Source organism: Primulina huaijiensis, chromosome 15, assembly GCF_012295235.1.
Source record: "Primulina huaijiensis isolate GDHJ02 chromosome 15, ASM1229523v2, whole genome shotgun sequence".
Lineage (NCBI taxonomy): Eukaryota > Viridiplantae > Streptophyta > Magnoliopsida > Lamiales > Gesneriaceae > Primulina > Primulina huaijiensis.
In genome coordinates, this window is record NC_133320.1 from 19,380,458 (window position 1) to 19,407,519 (window position 27,062).

The 27,062-nt window shown below is 35.3% G+C and overlaps 2 protein-coding genes across 5 annotated transcripts; one reads left to right on the top strand and one right to left on the bottom strand.

The window, feature by feature from the left end:
- Window positions 1–897: 897 nt before the first annotated feature.
- On the top strand, window positions 898–2,894 carry LOC140959876 (nudix hydrolase 18, mitochondrial-like). The gene is made up of 5 exons (XM_073417908.1): window positions 898–1,167; window positions 1,449–1,569; window positions 1,824–1,907; window positions 2,003–2,131; window positions 2,442–2,894. The coding sequence occupies exons 1-5, from the start codon at window positions 1,076–1,078 to the stop codon at window positions 2,562–2,564; spliced, it is 549 nt and encodes a 182-aa protein (XP_073274009.1). The 5' UTR covers window positions 898–1,075; the 3' UTR covers window positions 2,565–2,894.
- A 4,749-nt stretch (window positions 2,895–7,643) lies between these two features.
- Window positions 7,644–26,558, bottom strand: LOC140958288 (probable serine/threonine protein kinase IREH1). 4 transcript variants are annotated; one of them, XM_073415678.1, is made up of 17 exons: window positions 25,637–26,557; window positions 22,448–22,485; window positions 22,165–22,347; window positions 20,731–22,080; window positions 18,384–18,556; window positions 18,070–18,316; window positions 17,879–17,971; window positions 17,658–17,798; window positions 12,009–12,101; window positions 11,097–11,301; window positions 10,384–10,469; window positions 10,155–10,243; window positions 9,374–9,425; window positions 9,029–9,085; window positions 8,773–8,946; window positions 8,599–8,676; window positions 7,644–7,865 (listed from the first exon to the last, which is right to left on the bottom strand). In XM_073415678.1, the coding sequence occupies exons 1-17, from the start codon at window positions 26,349–26,351 to the stop codon at window positions 7,782–7,784; spliced, it is 3,858 nt and encodes a 1,285-aa protein (XP_073271779.1). In that variant the 5' UTR covers window positions 26,352–26,557; the 3' UTR covers window positions 7,644–7,781. The 4 variants fall into 4 exon arrangements, with proteins under 4 accessions (XP_073271779.1, XP_073271778.1, XP_073271781.1 ...); XM_073415677.1 differs by having other exon boundaries at window positions 22,448–22,518; XM_073415680.1 differs by having other exon boundaries at window positions 22,448–22,547; window positions 25,637–25,773.
- Between the last annotated feature and the right edge of the window lie 504 nt (window positions 26,559–27,062).

Sequence of the window (27,062 nt, forward strand, 5' to 3'; positions counted from 1 at the left end):
TTGAGTGCTAAATGCTAATAATGATCGAGATAATTTATATAAAGACAATAAAAATATTAAAGACTTGTTACTTGAAAATGATACAATAAAAAGTTTTATTAATGAAAAAATGGTCTATTTTTCACTCTCTTTTTTTTTTTTTTTTTTTTTAAAAAAAAAAAGTTGTGGTCTAATTCAAGTGGTTCAACGCTATTAAACTATGAATAGTATAAAATACTCACGGAATAATAAATGATATTTCCTTATTTCAAAAAATATAAATAAATGATATTTCCTAAAAATTGACAGCAGACACGTCACGGATGGACAAAGAAAACACCTACTTTCTACAATGTACGAATCCGATAATAACTATATTTGTCATTTGTCACACACATTTAGCCACTAAAATTGAGACCAGATTAGACTATTATAAAAAACAAAAATAAAATAAAATAAAATAGAATATATCGAAATCTGAAGAGACACGTACACCACTGCTAGAGATGACGACTTCTGTGAGTAAGGTACTTGGATTGTCATGAGGGAAGCATTGGCTCGGTCCAAGAGGGGCCGGCCCAGATTTAATTCATGAAAAAATTATGTTTTATTTTAAAAATATTACGGGGAAATGAGTGAAAAATCCACAATCAAAACATTTCTTTGGGTTCACTCTCTATCCACAAAATTGTGGTACTATGTCATACAAATTGTGGTACACTTCATGTGGAAATGTGGTACACTTCATGTGGAAATGTGGTACTAAAAAAGTACTCAGGGATTGAACAAAAAAAAAACGTCGGCTGAGAACTGAAGGCCAATTTCTTGAAATATTATTTTATATTTTATACGAAAAAACAGGTGAAACCGTCTCGATATTAACGTTGAAAGATGCTTACATTTCCCTATAAGAAAACGCGGGGACACCCAATATCTTGTAGAGTTCTCCGTTGTCGTCCGTTACTTTAAAAGTTTAAACCACCTAAAATTTGTTTTCAAGATTTTAGTCCTGCATTTAGCCTCTGAAAATCGGGGGTCTTTGTTATCTTGGAGAATTTGCGGTAGGATTTCGATTTTTTTTTTCTTCACGATAATTATGACGATACAAATCAAGAAATTGGTGTCTTTGCCTTCGCGTACGGGAAGGCATTTGCAGCGCTACAGTGAGGGATTTCGTCATGTTGTTGGGTGCGTGATTTGATGCCCTTTGTCATTTTGGTTCCTCCCTTGTTTTTTGGATGAATTGATGTGTATAGTTTCCTGTTTTGTCTGCTATTCGGGTTTTGTTAATGTTTCCTTAAGAAATTTCCAAGTGGCTGTACAATAATCAGATATTATTTGTTGAATTTATGATATGGGATTGATATTTTAGGGAGAATGGAAATGTTTAATGTGATTTAAGGTTCTGAAGATGATAATTTTTTGCTGTATTTATGCTCAATATTTGAGACCACCTTCAAATTGTGCAGATGTATTCCATACAGAATAAGAAAAGCCAACGACTCACCCCAAATCCATGAGACATCCATTGATGATTTGGAGGTTCTTTTGATAAGCTCTCAAAAAAGTCCAAGAATGATGTTTCCTAAGGTATTTTAAATCTGTATGCACATCCTTTTTTTTCCCTTCTAATTTCGGAGAGGGAGATTTTTTATGAGATATTTGGAGAAATAACTCTGTTGAAAATTATTTTTAAAAAATGACCCTAATCCAAGTGTATTTGATACACATGAGAACGTCTTTTTTTTTTAAAAAAATATGTTTGACCCAATTTATTTTGTTAACTGTTTAATATCCTTGTTGCTCTGGTTTTGATATTGATTTTTGCGTAATAATCTCATCAGGGTGGTTGGGAACTCGACGAGGAAATCGAATTGGCAGCCTCACGGGAGACACTTGAAGAAGCCGGTGTGATTGGATCACTCGAGGTTAGTATTTTGGTTCTGTTGGAGAAACTAGCTGATGTTTATGTTCTTGTGTTGTTTTGTCATTCCTAAATTTGTTGGTTGTCATTTTCTTGCAGGATAAATTAGGCGAATGGATTTTCAAAAGCAATAGCCAAGAAACATTCAACATGGGATCAATGTTTCCTTTGTTTGTAACTGAGGAATTGGATATTTGGCCGGAAAAAGATGTCCGCCAACGAGTTTGGGTATGTTCGAAATGTGTCATCAATTTCTCCATATTTCTTGCCATATCTGAAACTATTTGATGCAATGTATCAGCTTGCATGATCATTTTCTATAAAATAGGAGTGTGTTGAAGGGGAAATGGAACAATATACATGGGTTATATGGATACCATGAAAGCCAAAACTCTACTAATAATTTATATTACAAACAATTTGAAAAACCCAATGTATATCATAATCATACATTCATCAAAATTCTGATTTCAGAATAATTTTTTTTCATACCTTGGTTAATGATTTCTAATGTGTGGGATTGAATTACTTCTTACAGATGATGGTGAATGAAGCTAGAGAAGTATGCGCACATTCGTGGATGAAAGATGCTCTGGAGGCGTTTGTTTGCCAGTTCACGCCCCAGCTGAGAGTCGACGAAAATCCTCCTAGCATCTTGTAGATTAGAGTGACGCCTAACCAACAAACTAAGATTGAGCATTGGAGCTCAAAGTGGGGATGAAGTTGTCGATTGTTGTTCGATTAGTTTAATTCAAAACAAAATATTTCGAAGACTTCGTTAGGATATCCATTTTCGGAAACATCGCTATAGTTTGTGGAGTTCATAGGATAGAAGGAGTGGGATGAATGGGTAGTTTGTAGAGAAGATAAGATGTACAAATTGCTCACCTTTCATTCTTTGATTCATTCATTGTTTCAATACAGTCACGTTGTTCGAAACGAATTAAGCCGAACTCCGAATAGCTCAGGAGCGACCTGGTTTATTTGCATCCTCACTTTAATCCTTAATCTTAATTCATAATATTTTGAGATTGAAATAATTATATTTTATTATGATATGTTTATAAGAAAATATATAATTAGGAATTTTTTTTCTCTTATGAATTGAATATAAATTAATAGATGTAAACTTGTGAAAATATTTTTTGTTCTTACATATTATTGCTATAAAAATAGAAAGTAATTTTGATGATTTATTAATTTTTAAAAGTTATTTTATTCAAAGTCATATACAAGTTCAAACTTGATATGCTTGTCATATGTGGAAGGAACCTGACTGTGCTGCTTCTGTTTATATTATTGTACACTCATTCATCCACTATAAATACCACATGTTTCTTTTCTTGGACTCAATAAATAAATTCTTTTTCAAACATTATGACAAAATAGTATACAATGGCGGAGTCGAGATTACTAATCTATTCGTGTTAGGATTTTAAACTCTGAGATTTTTTAATTTTTTAAATCGATCGTTCCAAGCTTATATCGCTTATTCGATTAAATGTGTCAAAAATGAAATAATTGAATTATATGATAATATCTAGAAAAATAAAAAAAATAAAACTTCGAGTATCTTTATTTATATAGTAAGAGTAGGGAAAGATGGATTGTTGTTACTAGGAGACTCATCATTATTTACAACCATTTATCTTATGTTGTCCGAAGATCGTTAAATTCGACCCCATCCTTGGAATAATATTTCGAAGGTTGATCAAATAAATACAACGAGAATCGTATCATTTTTTCATGTGATACAGTATGGCTAACAAAAATATATGTGACACATTTACAACCATTGATTGAATATTTTGGATAGTGTTTTAACGGTAAGGTCGAATAAATCGTCGAGAGTAGTGTATGATTTTTCTTAATTGCCTAAAATAAAGCCTTCCTAGTATTCTCAAGCAATACAAAAACTCACGTGAGACCGTTTCATAGATTAATTTTATGCGACATATCTCTAATACGATCTGATTCATGAAAATGTATTATATTTTATGCTAAATTTATTACATATCTTTTTAAATATTGATCAAGTTGACTCATCTCACGGAAATATATCCGTGAGATCGTCTTATAATAGACTTACTCATCGATAAATATATAGGAAAATATATGTGACAAAGACATTTGAAATATCGGAGGGTTATTGCCAGACGTATCATTTTTTAAATCAAAGTACAAGTGTATTTCAATACATTTATTTTATTTATGGGCAATTCATAGGGGTTTTTTTATATATAAATTTATTGTATTGAAAAAACTAGTATCATACTTGTGCGATGTATGATATGTTTTATATAATTAATGATTAAATTGGTATACATGTGTTTTTTGAATAATTATTTATTATTATATCAAAAATATTTATATCATTTGGATAATACTCAAATGAGGATAACAATATTCTGCAGTCTGATTGATTTCTTTTCATTGCATTCAATATCTTAGTTGAAGGGAATTGTTATTAATAAAAAAATTAAAATCATATATTATTTTGACTATCAATATTTTAAAAATAAATTATTTCAAAAAGTCAAAATTCTTTTCATTATTAGATAAATGAAATTTGATTAAAATTTGTAATTATTTTTGAAAATATGTTTAAAATATTTATACTAAAGTTATGATTAAGATATATAATAATAATAATAATAATACAAATTTACGGACAGTAAATATAACAAAATTTTCAATGTCATTCTCCACTAAATTTTGGAAAATATAATAATATATATATAAATTTTATATTTTATTTAATATTTTAGAGAATAGGCAGGTGACACAAAATCTAAAATCATAACTAAAATTAAATGAAAAGACATAACCAAAACATAAATTTAAAATACTTTATATTTTCAAAGAAAATCATATTCAAATTTGAATTTAAAAAATAAAAATAAAAAGATTTTACATTTAATTACGTATTTATTTGCTAATATTTAATATATCATGCGAATACTTACATGATATAATTTTTTTAGCAAATGTTTTTAACAGGATTTTACTAAATTTAGCAGACAACTCTGCTTTATATATGTACTAGTATATCATCTGTGCGATATAAAGAGTATTATTTTATGTAATTAATTATTAAAATTAGTAAATATTGAGTTAAACGTGTATAAGTGAGGGTAGTACTCGGATGAGTTAAGTTCTCGTGCGTCAAGCCGCTGATGTTATGCCGCTTGATCTGATTGGCTACGTGAGCCGTAAAAGAGTAAAGCCGGATCTTAATGAGTAATATTGTCGCTGCTGGGACAGATCTGGCGATAGAAAAATAATAAAATTGATCTCTAAGAAATATGAGACAACACCGGTAAATAGACATGTACCCCAAACTCATTGGTCTAACAATCCAATCTATTAGCACTCAAGTAGGTGCACTCTGAGTATAACGAAATAAAGTTGTATCTTGGTAACATGTATAGCTCTCGACCTTGTTGAAAGTGTTTGATCCTAACAATTGGTATCAGAGCGAGGTCATGAGTTCAAGTCTCACGAGAAACATATTAGTTTACTTCTTTGGGAGGGGAATGTTGAGTTAAGCGTGTATGCGTTACAGTTGTATTGGGATAGATGACATCTTGTGAAGTTCTTGTGTGTCAAACTGCTGACGTTGCGCTTGTTTGATCTGGTTGGCTGGGTGAGCCTTAAAAAAATGACACAAGATCTTAATCGGTAATACTATCTCTGCTGGAGATAGGGTCAGCGGTAGGAAAAAAGTAAGACTGATCTCTAAGGGATATGAGATAACACCAGCAGATATATATATATATGCACCCCCAGATTCATGGGCCTAACAGCCTATCCCGTTAACACCTAAATTGATGTACTATGCGCTGTCACGGATATAAAAAATAAAGTTGTGTTTTGACTAACAACTATAACGCTTGTCCTAAGGATAAGGAATTGATCCTAACATTAAAGTATGAACATTTGAATAAACACCTAAAATTATTAATATTATGTAATGAATATATTTTAATTTTAAATACTATTTTTATATAATTGACTTCTTACTGTTGTAATTGATATATTAGCTGAGTGTAACTATTATAATAAGAAAATAGAAATGTGTATTTAAAAATGATATATTATTTTGTCTATCAAAATATTAAAGAATAAATAAATATTTTTCAAAAAATAAAAATTATGCTCATTTGTAATATGAATAAATTTTGATTAAAAATTTTAATTAAAAATTTTAATTATTTTTTTAAAACAAGATAATAAATATTTATATTATTTTTTATATTAAAATTCTTATTAAGATACATATATGATATCATTTTATGAATAATCAATATACCGAAAATTCATGATGACGATGTTCACTAAAAATTTGTAAAACGTAAGATTATGCAAAAATTTAATATTTTATTTAATGTTATAGAGAGTGAGAACTTTGTATATAAAAGTAATAAAAAAAATCAAAATCATAATTGAAACTAAATGAAAGTATATAATAAATGCAGACATTTAAAATAGTTTATATTTTCAAAGAAGCGTTAGATTCAAATTTGAATTAAAAAATATCGAAAATATTTCACATTAATGACATATGTATTATATATTAATTATTTAAAATCTAATACTTTACACATATACATAAATTATATTATTATTTTACTTTTTAACAAATAAATATAGACGGAATCTTACGTTGTCTCTTTTTATATATATAAATAGAAAATAAATGTAATAATATTTATTTTTTAAACAAACAAAGACATTTATTGTTTTACTCTTTGGCATGTCAAAATATAAATTTATAACGGGGAAATAAAAATTATCCGACATCTGATATTGTTCCATTTTTCTCTCAAATTAATTAATACTTAATTTGCATTTAATCATATTCGCTAGTTCGAACTAAACTAAAACCTCACTTTCCCACTCACGGGTGCAAACCAAATGGTTCTCCTCCCCGTGTTAGAATAAGTGTCTAACTACTCAACTTGTGATTTAGTTTTATTGACTTTTATGTAAAAAAAAAAAACAAAAAATAATATTTATTTTAATAATATTTTACAGTTTTATCCAATTATGACATTTATTTATCTGTATATCCATGCAAATTAAATAGATAAAATCATTGAACAAACAATAGATATCATGAAGTGTGTCTTGCAACGTAAAACTATGAAACTTATTATTAAAATGTACGGTATATTCTAAACAAGTACATGGTATATTAAGCTGTCTAAAATAAAGATCAAGTACTGTTATTGCATTATCATTTATTACACTTTGAATTGTAGCACTCTACTATTTTCTACTCATGATAATACATCATATTAAGTCATTACAATGCTATATTATAGTTCGGTTAGTTAGTGGGACAAATATACTTTTTTAATATTAAAAACCCATCTATATCGGGTCAACTCAATTTATTTTTTTGTACTCTAATTGCGCAATTGACACCACACAGCATGCACACACACTATCAAAAAACATCTAAAGTAAAACCAGCTATATACCCGAAATTGGCTTTCAAAGATGGATCATTTTGTAACAAGAGTACTACATTATAGGGTTGCGAGTTGGTCGACGACACGGAAGGAATATCGGCACCTTAGTATTGCAGACTTAGCTAGGGACTGGAAAATTGTAATGTCATGATTTTGGTGTTGTAATCTGGTTTAATCTACTTTATTTAGAGCAGATTTCTCATCCGCTTATTGTAAACTCTATTTACTAATTAATAAAATATGTTTCCTATAAATAAAAAAAAAACAAGAGTACTACATTATACGATGTTACAAATTACACATAAGGGCTCTACACAAAAACCAAAACTTGAGCAAAATACAGCACACACATTTACAGGGATATACAAACTGGTAAGTATTTTGCACCACACATACCCGAACTATGCACTGGAGTTCGCAGGAGGATCATCTTTCCAACCTTTTGTAAGCAAATCGTAGTTTATGGATGCAAGCTGGGAAAGATTCTGTTGCACAACAAAAAATGAAAAATGAGGTTATGCAGTTTACAGCCGTTGACTTTCAGAAAGAAATAGAGAAAACATCCCTTGTTAAGTATTTCAGCACAAATGGAATTTCTTGCAGCAAGACCTTTGAAAGCTTGCAACAAATTTATAATATTCAGAAGTATGAAGAGAAAATCTTGTGATGCTATGCTAAAATATCAGTGTTAATTATGGTGAGATGATGGAAAGAAAACCAGAAAATAGGTTCATTCTGTTTTGAATAATATAAAGCATGACATGTAAATTGAATGATGGAAAAAAGGGAAGCACCCTTTTGCTGACAAGGGTGGAGGACAAAGGGTTATGCCTGTTAGAAGTCGTGTTTCTAAAAGTTCGAGAGAACAAAAAATGGCTCCATAGTTTTATATTTCAACATGCCCCTCAACTCTAACCCAAGGTCTGAGAAATATATGTTCCGAATTAAATAAACCGTAAATATGCATATTAGCGAGCCATTAGGCAACAAAGACCTGGAGTCTGGAGATGTGCCCAAGACCAACTGATGGAATAATATGGGATTTTGTAAACCAAGGAATTTGCGAATGTAACCTCCACACTCTAATACAAAGTCAAAGCCAAATGTATGGAAGATAACCCAATAAAAATTTTATGCTAACAATATCCCCTACTCACCATCAGTTCACAAATATAAAAAAACTCAGCACCGTTGTGCACGAAATGATTACATTATTACCTTGAATGAAAAATTGCTGAAGGAATAATTGATATCACAGTTGGAGTCGAATTCTTGAAGACCCCCACATTCATCTCCCTGTTTATGATCCATCAAATTCGAAATCATTTAATATGAAAAAATTCACAAGTAGAAAATAAAATTTTAAGTTCTGTTCCTGTTTCGCCAACGCACCTGTTCTTCATGCCTGTTGCTTAGGCAACTACTGCTACCACTAATGCTTCCATTGTCGGTGGAATCTTCGAATTCGCTATGTGCACAAACATGTTCATCAGATGGATTCCACGAGTAACGACTTGTAAAGTAACTAGTGTCTGTTGCACCGTCTGCCAAAGGGACAAAAGCTGCCTGGGAGAAGTAGCAGAATGATTCTTAGACACCACCAATTTTTGTACATGAACAACAATTCAATTTGTTTTTAGAGTCAAACCTTCTGTCTAGCAAGTGTGTCCCAATTAATATCTCTGAAAAATGGATGTTGTTTCACCTGCACGGCATATCTTATTCTTAGACTGGTATAAAAGTGTGAATGATAGATAATTTTAATCAACTATAAATGATGCTTTTTCGAGTGATAAAATGTGACAGATGATAAACACCAGCAATTTTTTCCTAGAAGTCTCCAAAAAATAAAATTTCTCACGAAGGATTCATACTTAGAACATATTTTATCATTGCGAATAAAATAAAACTGACAGATTGTTAAATAAATCCATGGTACAGTCATGCAAAAGAGGTGATTAACATCATAGGTAAGACAATGAAGTAAAATAACCTCTGGGGCTCCACCAGCTCCAAGTCTCTGGTCAGGGTCTTCAGTCAATAACCTGACGGTTAACAAAAGAGACTCTTTGGGAGATCTACTAATTTTAGCTTATTAATTCACCAATTTGGTGAATAGCAAATAAAAATGAAACAAGAACAGTTTCAACATGTTATACAAGTAATGGCTCAAGCACTGATTATGCATTTATATGTCCCAATATAAAGTCTGGTATGCAGTATATGGTTGTGCCTTACTTCGGAAGAGGAAAATCAGGAATCTTCTAACTGGAAAAAAACACTTGGATAAATAATTTTTCAAAACCAAATTTATATCATTCAATGGATCGCTAATAACAACATCATAGTCAACTATAGCTTATGCTGATGCCTAAGATCACATTAATTCATATTACGTATTTCTCAAATTTAGCAAAACCCGAGGGAACAGAAACACTGAACATCTTTTTCACATGATACAGAAGAAGGAAGAGGGAAACAGCCACTGACAATGGACCAAATCTCATTCGAAGAAAATAGGAAAATTATGTCCAATAAAATAAAAGGAAAATAAAAAGGCTTGTATGCTTTTAAAATCACATCTGAGAGAAACATAAGCAAATACTCGAATTTTTGACGTTCATACCCAAAAACTTTATATTACCCACATTTTGAAATATGAAACATTCAGAAGAAACAACCAGAAGTCAAGTACGAATCTGAGAGCACAATGTGGAGGTTGGAATAGAAGACCTCCTAAACAAAAATATCACAAACTATGGGAATTATCTTACCCATCAATCAAATCGTAAGCTTCAAAACTCACTTCATCAGGCACCCGAGGCCAAGGAATCTTACGATTGAGAATGTTGTCAAATATTTGCTACAAAAAAATTGATTAAAATAAGAACACAACCATAAAGGATCTTGAAGAAAAAGTAAGAGGTTAAGTGCACAAATAGCTCATCAGCCACATGCTAGAAATAAAAAGTATATGCAAGAGATTAATAGCATTTTAGTAACCTGAGGGTGCTCAGCATTGAAAGGAGGGATGCCAACAATCAACTCAAATAGAATAACACCCACAGACCACCAATCTGCAGTAAAGCCTGAGGAAATGTAGAAAACATCAAAACAATATTAAACCACTTAATTTCTGACAAGTTACAGACGAAAAGTGCATCAAGCATCCTCATCCAGAAAACTACAACCCTTACTCAATAACTCTACCCAGTTACTCGGTGTTATTACGTATGTAGACAGTAACCCATAAAATGACCACTTAGACAATACAGTATACATCACAAACCTTAAAAATCATTTCAAACATGCAACTTGACACCTCTTTCATGTACATCTAAAAGAAATTACCCCTGATAAGTAACATCTTACCGAGTTTCATTCCTACAGTGAGTACCTTTCAAGGCTCACATTCATCACAATCTTACCTTTTCTTCTAGTGTCGAAAATTTTGATTATACACGAAGCAGCCTGAAGGTAAGGATGCATTTATAGAATTAGAAAGAGAATGGAAAATGCTATACGTTTTCAATTATCGGCGATTACGCTGAACACCTGCTGGAAAGATGTTTAAGGATTATAATATAATCTTGCTTTCAAATACAAGATCGGTATTATGTCAACAATAGAGTTTTTTTCCAGTCAAAACGAATTGAAAGCATTCAATAAGTCATTCCAGGCTATGAAGTAAATGGGAAAAGGACACACACACTGACCATGCCCAGTTCCCAGAAGAATCTCAGGTGCCAAGTAATCTGGTGTACCCACAGCAGAGCGTTTCTTTCGCCTTTCTTGCTGATGCTCGGATGCAGATAAAGGGGGTTCATCCTCATCCATTAGGGATGTTCCACTGACAGCTGGAGCAGATAAATCATCAGTGCTGTTGATAAGACCAACTTTTGATAGCCCAAAATCTGTTAACTGTTCAAAACAAAGGCAACGAGTATTTTCAAACTCAAACTATATCACACGGTCTAACTACATAGAGAAGACAGTTAACAGCAGAGAAAATGAAGTTTCATGCACTTCGTCTATCACATAAAGAAGTTTTGATCAAGTTAAGATTCAGGTAAGGCAGTTCATCTGGAGTGATATTGTCCCTTGTATGACATAATCTTGTGATTGTAATATACATCAGATCGATCAAGTTTTCAAACCTTATTCAAGAGTAACAAGAAAATAAATGTGTGACAAAAAACTTTCTTAATCGCAGACAACCCATCTCTTAATTTCATTTAACCAAAAATGCAGATGGTGCACTTGAAGCAGCCCTGGCTTTCTACCTTTCCAGTACAAGGATAAAGATAGGGAGAGGGACATGGAAAACAATAGATTCAAGTACTCGCGGACTTCATATAAAGCTCTTGGAAAAGTCAGATATCGCCTGACGGAGGTGAATAAGAGAAGGAGTTATTGTCAAATAGCTTTATCGTACAGAGTTTGGCTTGACATTTGCGAAATATCAATTTTTTCTTTGAGGTCATCTTTGCACCAATTATATTTTCAATGAAATGTCAAAACATAGAAAATATAGAGCCTAAAAAGTTGCCCCTAGTTGAATAATATAAATAAGTAAATCTGAATGTGTCGATGTAAGCAAGAGAAATTGAACCATGACAGGAAATTACCTTAATATGTCCATCATGTGCAATCAACAAATTATCAGGTTTTAGATCACGATGAACCACACGAAGTGAATGTAAGTACTCCAAAGCAAGCACCTGATCATCCATTGCACATGACACATTAATCAATCACCAAGTCATCAGACATTCCAAAGAAAGCTGCTGTTGAAGATCCGATAAGATAAACCCGGATAAGCTCTTTTCATATCCAAACTCTTATTTTTTTTTTATAGGAAACAATACTTTAATATTATAATAATGATCGTGTTACAGATAAAGCGGATGAGTAATCCACGGATTTAAATTAAATAGGACACTATCGTCAAGACAATACAAACTTCAAATCCCTAACCACATCTGAAATGGAAAAATGATTGAACTCTGTGAGCTTCGTTGTCCACGTTGCAACCTTAGATAGGTTAGGTTGTTATCTTTATTTGTGCTTTATATATAGATATGTAGAGTTGTATTCAGAAGCAAAGTGGAATAAAATATTATCACTTCCCCGCCATTTCTTTTTCCTCATAAATTACATGGTATCAGAGCTTGTTGCCGATCCATGACAAAATCCGGAATGGCCTCTGCTTCCGACTCCGCACCTCAGACACCCACGTCACACCCTTGGGCAACGCATTTCCTCTCTCAATCACCTGCCATAAACTTAATGGCAAGAACTTCCTGCCTTGGTCGCAGTCCGTATTAATGTACATCTGCGGTCGAGGGAAGGAGGACTGGCTAACGGATTCCACAACACGCCCTGAATCCACCGATCCAAGATTCAAGACGTGGAAGGCCGAAAACAACCAGATCATGTCGTGGTTGATTAACTCAATGCTCCCTGAAATTGGGGAGAATTTCTTTCTTTATCCTACTGCCTCGGAGATTTGGGACGCTGCGCGTGAATCCTATTCTTGTAGCAACAATACGGCTGAACTCTTTGCAACTGAATCGGCCATACACGATCTCCGACTAGATGAGTCTACCGTGACTGAGAATTTCTCAGCCCTCAATCGCAATTGGCAAATACTTGATTTGACTGAGACGCATGATTGGAAGTGCTCCAAAGATGAGAAGCTGTACATATCCCTTATCGAAAACAGACGGGTCTTCAAGTTTCTCATGGGCCTATACAATAATTTTGATGATGTCCGGGCTAGAGTCCTTAGCACTACGCCTCTGCCTAGCTTTCGTGCAGCTTTCTTGGCGGTACATCACGAGGAAAATCGACGCAAGGTAATGCTAGGCTCATTGCAACAATCATCTGATAGCTCTGCTCTCGTCCTTCAGCGTCAAATTTCTTCCTCTCCTACTGATGGCCATGCTCCTCAAGGAATTCGCCACGGACAATCATCAAACAACAATAAAGGAAAAATGATTCCGGGTTGTCCTTGGTGCGAATTCTGCAAGAAACACACTCAAAATATCGATAGTTGCTTGAAGATACATGGTAAGCCAGCAGATTAGAAACCAGCAAGAGAACGCCGCACACACTCCGCTGTCTCTAATCAGCCTTCTCCAACATCAGTGCCTTTTTCCAAGGAACAACGGGACGTGCTCCAAAAGATGTTTGGCCAGCACGCTTCTCCCTCCTCCAATCCCATCGTTGGAATAGGCAGCACTGCAGTTCCAGGTGTTATTCCCCTTGCTTTTATCTCACAGAATGATTTATCGACTTATTGGATAGTCGATTCTAGTGCGTCAGACCATATGTCCAGCCAATTGCAAATGTTTACATCGTACAGCCTTCTTAAGGGTTCCCTAATCAGTTCGGGTAGCAGACGGTTCTTGTACGAAAGTGCTTGGTTCGGGTTCAATTTGGTTATCCCAAGATTTATGCTTACATAATGTGTTCTTCGTTCCCGCACTTCATTGTAATATGTTGTCCGTCAGTGCCTTAAACAAGGACTTGCATTGTTCTACAATATTTTCAACTGATTTGTGTGTTTTTCGGGACCTAGCATCGGGGAGGGCGGTTGACAATGTTGATTGTTGTGCAGGCCTTTACTTATAAAGATGAACCCCTCATCAAAGTCTCTATCTTCCAACCTCTCCGGTCATCATATTTCTGCATTTCGATCCTCTAGGGATAGCGATATTTTGTCATGGCACTATCGCCTAGGTCATCCAAATTTTTTGTATCGCAATAAATTATTTTCATCTTTATTGAATAACAAAACTTCTCATTTACCTCATTGTGATGTTTGTGCCAAAGCATGCTCAAACATCGTTCAAACCACAACCATATACACTGTCCAAACCTTTTTCGCTAAAACATAGCGATATTTGGGGATCTTCTCGTGTCAAAAACATCACGGATACTCGATGGTTCTTATTATTTATTGATGATCATACTCGTCTGACTTTGGTGTTTCTCATGAAAGACAAGAGTGAGACGTCTACAATTTTTAAAACATTCTCCGCTATGAAACAAACACAATTCTCAACTAATATCCAAATCTTACGCACTGATCGGGCTCAGGATTTCTTTAGTACAGTCCTTGGGGATTACCTATCCACTCGGGGAATAATTCATCAAAGCTCTTGCATTAACACACCTCAACAAAATAGTGTCGCAGAATGAAAAAATCGTCATCTCCTCGAGGTAGCTCGTTTTCTATTGTTCACACATAATGTCCCTCAGCATTTCTGGGGTGAGGCTGTCCTTACAGCCACTTACTTCATTAATCGAATGCCTTCTAGAGTCCTTAAGTACAAAACACCTATCCAATCGCTCCTCAGCATCTACCCTAACTCACACTTACTTTACAACATTCCATTGCGTATTTTCGGTTGCTCATCTTTTGTGCATATCCATTCCCAACGTAGAGGCAAGCTTGATCCGCGTTGACTCAAATGTATTTTCCTTGGGTATTCACCTAATCAGACGGGGTACAAGTGTTATTCCTCAACCACAAAAAAATTCTACAATTACATGGATGTCACCTTCAATGAGTCCGACTTTTTCTTTCCACCTTCCTTGGTTCACAGGAAGCAAGGGATCAATAAACCTCAGAATCTGGATCCTCTCCACAAGCCGAGTGACCAACCTCATACACATCCTACTCTTGATATTGATATTGATGCAATACACACAATCCCACCAGATAACTCCCAAATTCTACTTTTTGATCATGTTTATTCACGCAGGAAGCCTCCTCAAGATCAAACACACAATCAGCAAACCAAGAGCACTCACTTAATGCCAGATCCTTTGGAAAACAACCAAGGTATGCCAAGCTCTGACTTGCTTGATATTGATGATGGACCAATTGCATTAAGAAAGGGGATTAGATGATGCACTCAACACCTTATAAGTAATTTTGTCTCGCTTGATCTATTATCTCCTGCATATCGAGCATTTGTTGTGAATTTAGACCAAGTACATGTCTCATCAAGCATCATCGGTGCTTTTCAACATCCACAATGGAGAGCAGCAGCCTTTGATGAAACACATGCTCTTGAAAAGAACAACACCTGGCAGATCACGGAATTTACACCTGAAAAACGAACTGTTGGTTGCAAGTGGATTTCACAATCAAACATAAGGATGATGGAAGCATTGAACGATATAAAGCAAGATTAGTAGCAAAAAGGTTTACTCAGACATATGGAATTGATTACCAAGAGACCTTTGTCCCTGTAGCCATGCTAAACACGGTTCGTGTATTCCTATCAATTTCTGCAAATCTAGACTGGCCTCTATATCAACTTACGTTAAGAATGCTTTTTTAAATGGAGATCTGGAAGAGGAAATCTACATGTGTATTCCACATGAATTCGAATTCAAAACTACTGCCAATAAAGTATGCCGGTTAAAGAAATCACTTTATGGCTTAAAGCAATCGCCAGAGCTTAGTTCCACAAGTTCACCAAAGTCTTGCAGTGCCAATCAGTTCACACAATGTTTGTCCAACATTCCAATCAAGACAGGATTTCTGTTATCATTGCATATGTTGACGACATTATAATCACTGGGAACCATGAAGAAGATATCACTCACATCAAGCAACTACTCTCAAAAGAATTTGAGATGAAAGACCTAGGGCAGTTGAAATATTTCTTGGGAATGGAAGTGGCCAGATCAAAGCATGGAATTTTTATTTCTCAGAGAAAATATGTCCTGGACCTCTTGAAAGAGACGAGGATGTTGGGATGCAAGCCTGTTGATACTCCTATGGATCCAAATATAATACTTGGAAAGAATGAAGAGAGTCTAACAGTTGACAAAGGAAGATATCAGAGGTTAGTGGGCAAACTGATACACCTATCCCACACAAGACCTGACATTGGATTTGTTGCAAGTGTTGTAAGCCAGTTCATGAACAATCCAACTGAAGAACATATGGATGTTGTTTTTCGGGTATTGAAATACCTCAAAGGATCGTCTTCCACGAGACCGCCCAAAGAAACATACATTAATACAATGATGCTAAATGGGCAGGATTTTACACTGACAGACGGTCCACATCTGGGTATTGCTCTTTTGTATGAGGTAACCTTGTAACATAGCGAAGAAAGAAACGTGTGGTAGCAAGAAGCAGTGCAGAAGCCGAGTTTCGGTCCTTGGCCAATGGAACTTGGGAAGGTATATGGATACAATGGTTGTTGACAGAACTGAAATTAGAGGGACATCAGGTAGTGGAACTAAAGTGTGACAATCAAGCTGCAATAAGTATTGCCTAGAACCCAGTCTACCATGATCGAACTAAACATGTTGAAGCCGATCGGCATTTCATAAGTGAAAAACTCGAGAAATGGACTTTGAAATTCTGTTACGTCCCAAACCACGAACAAGTTGCAGACATCCTAACTAAGGCCCTATTCCGACTGACATTTGAAAACTTGGTATCCAAGTTGAGCATGATCAACATAGACAACCCAACTTGAGGGGGAGTGTTGAAGATCCGATAAGATAAACCCGGATAAGCTCTTTTCATATATAACTTTTATCCATTAGTTTGTAATTTAAATCTTTTGATAGGTTAGGTTGTTATCTTTATTTGTGTTGTATAATGGCATAAAATATCATCACCTTCTCCGCCATTTCTTTTTCCTCATAAAATTACAGCTGCCAATTTGTGAGATGATGCAAAAAAAGTGGCCTACTTGTGCTCTTTGTTCGAATTGGTGTGTGCTATATCGGAAAGAGGTGGAGATTCACGTCGACATAATTATTCATTGTCCTTTCACAAGCTGTCTTTGGTTCAGAGCTTTGGAAGAGATGGGTTTGTTATGGGTAGTTCCAAGATCTTCGGACGAGCTATTTGCTGCAAATCTTGGGCGTTAACTTGACAAGAGGTATAGAATTTTTTGGACAATGGAAGTTCATTGTATTTGCCGGTCAATTTGGCTTGAGCGGAATAGGATTTTTGACAATCTAGAAAAGTCGGTTGAAGAGTGTTGAGATAAGATTAAGATTTAGACATCTAGCTGAATTGGAAAGCATATAGAGTTTAAGAATTTCTCAATTCAGATTTATTGAGGGATTGGAGTTATATATGATGTTCATATGATTAGAGCTTTTGTTTTTCCATTTGTACATGGCGTATTACTTGTCCGCTTCTTGTAACTAACAAGTTTTAATTATATGACATAATATTGTTTTCTATATAAAAAAAATAGAATATAAAAATGAAATCAACAAATACTTACAACTTCAGCAATATATATGCGAGTGACATCTTCATCCAAGCAGCCAAGATTTCTCAACAATGAATAAAGATCTCCCCCATTCAAGTACTCCATTACAAGATACAAATTTTCACGGCAAGTGAATGAATAGAAGAATCGGACCTAACACATGAGACAACAAATGAATGTACTTATCAATAAAAGAAAACAAAGTAAAAGGATTGCAAGATACATAGTCGCACCACAAAAGGATTGCGAACAGATATTAGAATATCCCGCTCTGCCAAAATACTCTCAACTGCATTCTTTCGTATCATATCTGCTTTTTTAAGAACCTGTAGATCGCAAATTCTCAATGTCTAGCTATCCATTGAGTTTTATACAATATATTTTGTCAAGTATTTCCTACTCTTGCTTCTTATACTTCATTTACCTTTATCGCAAAAAGATCTCCTGTTGTTCTCTTTTTGGCCAAGAAAACTCGACCAAATGCCCCACGACTAATTGGTTTTATAATCTCAAAGTCATCTATAGAAGTCCGGTCTCTGTTAGAATGCACCGGACTATTTCGCAAACTACGCACAACATCATCTTCTAAAGGAGCATCTTCATCAATGACAGTGCTTGTTAGATCAACCTTATCATCATCAACTAGCTCACATAGCTGTAAATATTTTTCCCTGCATAATTGAATGAAGGGTCAACACTAATGCTCCATCATAGGCAAACGAAAATGTCAATATTCACCTGATTAATTTCTCTATGCGTGCTCCAAATGTATCCACCGTGAGAGACTCAAATTTTCTTCGGTCTATGACAACTTTCAAGTCTTCAAGACAAGAAAGCAAATATTGCAAAGAACGATCATCATCAAGGGGTGTGTGCGCCACACAACGAGCGATATCAGCAAGTTCATTTATCTGCACATGTGTTTCCCAAAATGGGAAAAAGAAGAAGGAGAAAGAACTGGGAACTCAATTTAAAGTATAAAAAATAACGCACCCAGCAGAATTCTATAGAGAGAGAGAGTAGCTACGGTAACCAAGAACACACTGAGATTCACATGGTAAAGCTTTCATATCATGAAAAAAAAGAAAGAAAGAAAGAAAGAAAGGAAAAAAATAAGAAGGGTGTCAAGAAACCCAGCATTTCGTTAGCAGGTAAAAAATTATGGTTTTCAAAGTGTTTCTACATAAAAATTAGCTGACATAAAAAAATGTTTCTATGCAATTCCTCATACATTACAACTGTTCACTGTTTTGATTGGTTTTTCACTTATATCAACAAAAACAGAAATATATGTCTCGCATATTTAAGGATGCTTGCCCGAGGTAGATGCCCAGGTCACTGGAGTTTACTTCAGTACCAGAGTTGATAACTATATAAGTAGAAATAAAGCAGAACTTTGATGCATCAATTGGCAATATCCTTTAAATGTTCAACTATAACCTGAGATAATATTAGACTAATAAAAAGATATGAACAAACTCAATAAAACCCCGAGGCCATATTCTACCAAATACACTGTTCATTGTTCACAAAACATAGTTTCTCCTAGCGGAGGTGATGGAGAAGATTATTTGGGATTTTATTTGGGATGGAGCTGATAGTGAATCACGTAGTCATCTAGTTGCCCGGAAGCAGGTGTGCAAACCCAAAAATAGAGGGGGGTTGGATATTGGGAATATTTGTTTGAGGAATAGCGCTATGTTGGGGAAATGGTGGTGGAGGTTTTACGCAGAAGACGAGACGTTGTGGAAGAAGATTACAGTGAGTAAATACGGTTACAAGATAATGTATGTGATACGGATTTAGCAAGAAACGTGACATTCAGATGCCCATGGAAGTTTATTTCTAGATCTTACCCAACATTTCATCAATCAGTAAGGATAGTGGTTAGAGGAGGTACCAAGGTCAGGTTTTGGGAAGATAGGTGGTGGGGGGATTCTTTTTTTCGGGATCTTTATGCGTCTTTATTTCAGCTTTCTTCAGTTCATATGTCTATATCTCATTTTGCTTTATTTGATAATTTTTACTCTTTCCCATCATGAGACTTGCATTTTCGGAGGGTTTTGAGGGATGAGGAGTTGTGTGAGTTGAATGCGTTATTAGGAGATTTAGATAGGATCAGGTTGATTGAAGGGGTAGATGGTGTCTGAGGGTGGGGTGGAGGTCCGTCAGGTGTCTTTTTAGTCAAATCTTTCTTTGAGTCTTTCTTTTCAAGCAGTAGTTTTCCCGCTTTTTCATTTTACAATGTTATTTGGAAAGCTCTAGTTCTAACAAAGATTCAAGTATTCTCGTGGACGACGATTTTGGGTAAGTTGTCAACCTGGGAGATGATGCAAAAGAGATGACCCATGTGTGCTCTGTGCCCAGATTGGTGTGTGTTGTGTCGGAATGACAGGGAGACGCATGATTATATGTTGATTCATTGTACATTCACGACTGGGTTGTGGGCAAGAGCTTTAGAAGAATTGAGATTGGTTGGGGTGGTGCCGAAACCAACGCAAGATTTATTCGACACAGATCTTGGATAGTTTCTTGGCCAGAGAGGCATAATTTTTTGGAAAGTGGTGGTTCATGACGTATGTTAGTCTGTGTGGATAGAGAGAAATAGAAGAATTTTTTACGACGACGAAGATACGAGGGAAGAGTGCAGGGAAAATATCAAGATAAAATATTTATTTGGATTGGATATCATGTAGACTTTTAGAATCTCTCAATCTAAGATTTATTATGAGATTGGGCTCTTGTGTATTATTGATACGGTTAGGGTCTTGTCTAGCATTTTGTACTGAGTGGATTACTAGTCCGCATATTGTGATTAAAAGCTATTGAGTATTTAATAAAATATCGTTTCTTATTAAAAAATAAACTTGCAGAATATAATTCATTTCTCGTAAATCAAACCAAAATCACAAAATAGTGAATTTTAAGAAGGATGCAAATGTGCTAAAACAGCATAGTTATAAATTTAAGATTTTAACCTCAAATTGGAAAGTATATTCAATGAAGTCATGGAAAATGTTGGGAAGAATGGAATAGCAACGACGAGGACAATAACGAAAAACAATTCAGAAAGACTAAGGTCTACCTGAGGAAGATCACCATGCTCGGAGAAGGCACCTTTCCCTGACAAAAGCAGATCGATTGGGCTTGGGCTTGGGCTTGGGCTTGGGCTTGGGCTTGGGCTTGGGCTTGTCCTAGGTGTCATCAGCGGGGACTTAGGTGTCATGCTGCCTGCTGATGATGTTGCCATTCCTTGGTCTGACTTAGGACCAAAACGTGCTCTACATGTCATGGAAGGTAAAGCTTTAATATCATCTACATCAATGGTATTCTCAGCTTCAGCAAAAGAATCTAGCATGTCTTCAGAGCCTCTACGGGACCAATCACTGAACTTTGGAGAAATAAGCTCCGACTCCGGGCTCCCAGCAGCTTGTTGCGTGTCCTTTGCCGAAAATGATTCCATAAGCTTCTCAAGAGTTTCAGCAATTCTGAGAAGACGCTCATTGGCTCTAACACCCTTTTGATCACATCGATCAGCAATTGCACATACTCTAGAATGGTCTTCCACATGCAAAGTAGGAACCTCCTCCTCACAAATGCGGCAAATGATTGAACTTTCATCAGATTCGGTTGGCGGATCTCCCCAATAGCCCCAGGAAAGCTTATGCTGGTGCTTGGAGGGCATGGGCTTTGTTGAGTTAACATAAGAATCTTTAACAGGAGGAACCTCGGACATCTTAGCTGTAGCAAGTTCTGCATCAATAGCTCTTTTTCCATTTTCTATTATGCTTGATGCATCCATCATACTATCATTCTGCTCCTTAACCGAAGCAGCTTCTTTGGGGCTTTTTCCAGTAGGAGATGGAAATTTCTTCCAAGATGCCATTTTATTTCTGCTAGCTGAAGAATCCATGTTTTCTGTGGTTTCAGCATGTGAAGATTGAAATTTTCCTTGTGCGGCAAGTTCTCTCTTCCACTCCGATTGCTCTTGACTATAAAATTTCCTGGTGGAGGGAACCTTCATTACTTTTGGATCAACCTTTCCATTGCTACCAATGACAGCAGGAACGAGCTGAAAAAAATTCCCGTCCTCAGCTAGCCTACTTTCCTTATGAAACTGCAACAACCTAGTGCATCTAGTGAGTGTAAAAAGCATTCGAGTGTGCAGCTGCTTTAACATGCCCATAGGAAGCTCTTGCCGCCTATCATCCAACTCTTGCACTATGCCTTCGCATTGAAACCAAAATTCTCCAGGAGAAGTCATTGCACAACTCCTAGCAAGAACTAGCAAGTCCTCTATAATTTCCTGCCATTCTGGATGACTTTCAGCATTTTTTTCTAAAACTCCAACCAGATCTGCTGCAAAAATATGGAGATCAGAATCCACTTCTTCCTTTGCCTTGTCAAACTTTGTGCGTATCATTGATAAAACCTCCTGTTGCAGTTTTAGAAATCATGAATATCCAAAAGTATAATAGCTAAATATCCTTGCTTTAGTTGAGTTTATAAGTATGAATACCTCCAAGTTATTTAACCTTCGAGGCTTCCAAAATGGATAAGGTCGTACACCTTTCGAATTTAACTCATGAGAGAAGCTTTTAATATCTCCAGGAAACCTTTTCCTGGGTGCACTTGTAACACGGAGTATAGCTTGAAACCGGGGAGATTCGGACTCTTTTGGATTGTCACAATCATATGATGCCTATCAAAAGTATGTAAATACAAAAATAACAAAAGAAAATTTGAATTTATTGGCCAAGGAAGTTTGAACTTTCATGCTTAGCATACAAAAATTACAGCACCTTAATCTCTGGAGTGCATGCATCTGAACTCATGAGACCTGCAGAATTACCCCATGATGAATCAAATTGCCCTGAACTAACCAAGTGAAAGGCATGAGTGCTGCACCACATAACACAAGGTTCTAAGTAATATGAGTCTTTCAATGGCATGACATTTAGCATATTCTTTTCTTTTGTTCCAACTTCTACAAGCAACATCAATTTTTCTAGCCCATAATGAAAGATAATGTTGTGTGAGAAAGAAAGTAAAAAAAAATCCAATCGAGTGCTCAGCAAGGTGAAAAGTGAAGAGGTAAACAAGCAAATGTGATTTATTCAAACCAAATCCATCCAAATCGAAAAACCAAACCAACCCAAACTGCGTGGTTTTGATTGGATGTCAGTCAAGTTTGTTTCTGCTTTTAATCAGTCCAAGGTTCATATGAAAAACAATCTAAAGCAAACAAAATCAAACTAAATATTAATATAATTATAATATATAATTTTTTAAAATTTTCCCTATTAATTAGGTACTTACACAAAACAAATACTCTAAGGGCGCATTTGGGAGATGAATTTGAAATCCGTCGATTTCGATTATAGTTTTATTGTTTACGATGAAACAATATATCAAAATCTTAAATTCACAATTTACTTATTTACAGGTTAATAATTAGAATGACTTTTTAATACCACCATTATTGGGTGAACCTGAAATGTATCCTAATTAATATAATATTATATAAACATCTAGGAGGTGGATTTGAATTTTATGGTATTAATTCTCTTACCAATAAAAATATATTTGAAATCCATAGATTTGAAATATATCGATCCAAAAGCAACCTAATATTTTTTGTTACAAGTATTTTTAGAGTGATGAATATATTCGATTAATTATAAAAAGCAATAAAATGATAGCATTACATGTCTGGTTATCATTAAAAAAAATAGCAGTTGCAAGATGAACAATTTATTTTATTTCACTCCTTTCCCCTTTCCTGTTAGCCTATCATATCCTATCCTATTTATTTTATTTCACTCCTTTCCCCTTCCCTGTCAAGATGAACAATGTGGCTAAGCGTGCAGATTGTTGGTTTGGCCGCTCTGAGTATGAGTAGAAGTGCTCTCCTGCAGCCTAGATCTAGCTCAGAGCTACTAAAAAAGAAAGGGGGGTTCACCTCTCCAAGGAAATTCACTCTAGGCTGATGGTCTAGCTTCCCAACAGACGATAGTGCGGTTTCTTTTGGAAATAAACCAACGTTTATTGGAAAAAACAACCCCAAAGATTTTGACAATGCTCTAAATTGCGCCGCTTAGGCACTAGTCGGCCAGCCTAGGCGCCCTTGGGTGGGCCTAGCCACCTCTGGGCGGGTCTAGGCGCTGCTGATTTTATATTTTTTGTGGGATTATTGTTTGGGATTTTAATTTTTGGGCCTTATATGACTTTGGACTGTCCAACAAGAACATATTTGTTTTGCACTTGCCCTGACGCATGCCGCTCTAATCTTCGTCTTCATCAGAGCGAACAAGAAAATCGATTCAGTGCCTGCATGATTTTTTTATTTCGATTTCTCTTCGGTATCTGTTGTTCATCTCGTTTTGCTTTCTTCTAATTCTTCTGTGAACAATTTAGGGGAACTTTGAGTGTGGGTGTTCAAATGGTTCATCTAGGGTTAGAAGGTAAAATACTAATATATAAGCAATTGTGTCTCATTTAATTGGACAAGCCCTTTGACTTACGAATAAGCCTAGTTTATTGACTTACAAATGGGCTTCTTAACTAAAATGATTCGTCTAATAACTAAAATATCAAAAATTTCCTGGTCTAACGTCTGACTAGCGTCTAGTGAATTTTAGAACCTTGCATTTTGAAGATTTATATTGTTTATATTAGACTTCTAATGTCACATAAAAGTCACATTTTATATCGTTAAATGCTTTGAGTTTTGTCTTTATATTGACATTTGTTTATGAGTAAATATTATATTAGATAATATTTAACATTAATCAAAATATTTAATCAGGAAAAAAACGATTATCCACACCAAAAAAAATAAAAAAATCTAGGTTTATTTGGTTATCAACAATCCATGGTTTGGTTTGATTTGAATTTTTATTTAACAAACAAATAAAATAGGTTTGATTCAAACTTTTATCAATAATTGAACCAAACCGCACTTTACACATTTAACATAAACCCACAATTAAAAAATTCACCAGTCTACACCCCTCGTAATGGCCCCACATGCCCTTAAAACTTTGACAACCGAAGCCCGGATCCATACAAGCCTATTCAATCTGATACACATCCTTATATTCCACATATTTAAGATATATGATTCTAAAATTTGAGTATGAAGGCATATTACTACTTCTAAAAATCTAGTATGTTTTAGCGCCATTTGAGATTCTTTTGACCAGCTTTATGCTAGTTAGTTTTAGAACTTATGGGAATTACTTTCGCAACTAGGTAAAATAAACATACAGCCGTCATAATGCTTAACGAGTTCACTGACACAAAAGCCAGAAGCACCTTCTACATCAGATTCCAAACAAGGCCCAATGGTATTGTTGAGATTGAGACTTGGATAAAACTTAAATCCAACCGCTAGGTCAAGATAGTATTGTCCAAGTCCACATATACAACTCTCAAGAACTTAATTCAATCGATATGAGACATTTAACACACCTTTTCACGCTCAGGTATGCACGAGCGTGAAGTTTACAAAACATTATCGAGTGGCTCATTGAACAGTCCAACATAACTGTGGTCTTTGGCTCTGATATCGTGTTAAAATTGAGAGTTTGACCTAAATCAACTCCAAAAGATAGTTCAAAAAGAGAGTACAAGTCTATATATACAACTCTCAAGAACTTAATTCAGTCAGTGCTGGACATTTAACACACCATATGATGCCCAAAAATGAACAACTAGAGCGTGAAATTTATAATATATTATCGGGTGGCCCATATGGCAGGCCAACAACACATAACTGTAGGTCTTGTTCTGATACCATGTTAAAATTCTCAACCTCGTGTAGCAAATGCTCCATTAATTCCAATATATATGCATATCCTCATACTGTACCGCCTCTATACCTTAAGAAAAAAAATAATACGGAACAAACACAACTACAAAATGTCAAAGAAGCACATATAAACTAAAGAAGTCTGTAGACCTTATAAGATGAAAGTAAAGATGTATACCCGTAGCTCCCGACCAAGACTCGCCATTTTGGAGCCGGGATCTAGCCTGAGCAGTGGAAACATGAGGGCTCTGATCCCTCGACGGCCCACTCTCTGTCGACATACCATCTGAATTGCTGCCATTCTCTGCATTTTCCAAAAATGGTTTCTCCTTCTTCTTCTTTCCAACATCAGCGTCATCAAGGACACCACGGCTACCCAAAGGCCTCGACAAGTTACTAGAACCCAAATGAACCCCCTTATCCATACTCCCGAAACTAAAAAAGCTATCCTGCGGCAGCGGTCCCGATCGAGTTTTTATCTTGTTCAACCCCAAGGACGAAGCCAATATCGGCGAGAAAGATGCCGAGGTGGGTCCTGCCGCAGAGGCCATGGTCTCGCTAGATTTCTTCAAATTGGAAGGAGCAAGAGATGGATTCTTCGATATCTCGGTCGTGGGCTTGCTTAAATTCAGCGTATCTCTATCTTTAGAGTCTTTTCTTTCGAGAAGGCTTTTGCTACCTGACGTCGGAGTGTTAGAACGGGAGGAGGCGCCAGCAGCTGCAGAAGGTGAGCTATCTTTAGAAACGGATGGTGATAAAGATTTGGGCTTTTTCTTATCTGCTCGGATCGGGGAATTGGAGTTGGACCCCAATGATCGAGGACCGTTGGAGGATCCATCTGGGCTCGAAGTGTAGGATTTTTTTGAAGAAAAAAATCTCCCCTTGAACACCATTTTTCACCTACTTTACTTGAAAAGATTCTCCGTGCTTCAAAGTATCCCCGAAATGGGAGTGTGGCGCAAGTGGTATAATGAGTTAGCAGTAGCAGAAGCGGTACGCATGGCGGCGAGACGGCGGAGGATGAAAGTTGCGAGCATTTTTCGCCTCGTTTGATGGGAGGAGAGGAGGCTGTGGCTGAATTGAACGGTTTTGACTTGAATTTAAGACACCGGACCTGTGTGATAACTTCAACCCCCTTCATTTTTTGTTTAATATTATTTTTTAAAATAAAAATCTTAAAAATTAAATATATTTTCTCACTCATATGTATCAATATTGATAATACTTTATTCTCAAAAACATAAATATATGATAAATTTACAAAATTTAAAAATAAANATATATATGATGAGCTTAAAAAATCCTTTTAAACATAAAAACTCTCATGAGACGGTAACATAGATCAATTTCGTGATACTGATATCTTACTTGAATCACTCATGAAAAAATTATTTTTTATGTCAAAAATTGATCCGTGAGACTGTCTCATAAGAGACTTATTCCTACTCCAAAATGTACTTGATTTATGGATTTTATTAAAAAAATTGAAAAATGAAATTCAAATCATTATCATCGACCCAATCACAGTTTAATTGTTTCTCATTAGTTGTCCAAAAAATTTATAGATAGATAGATACATACATATATACAGTTTTACTTATCAA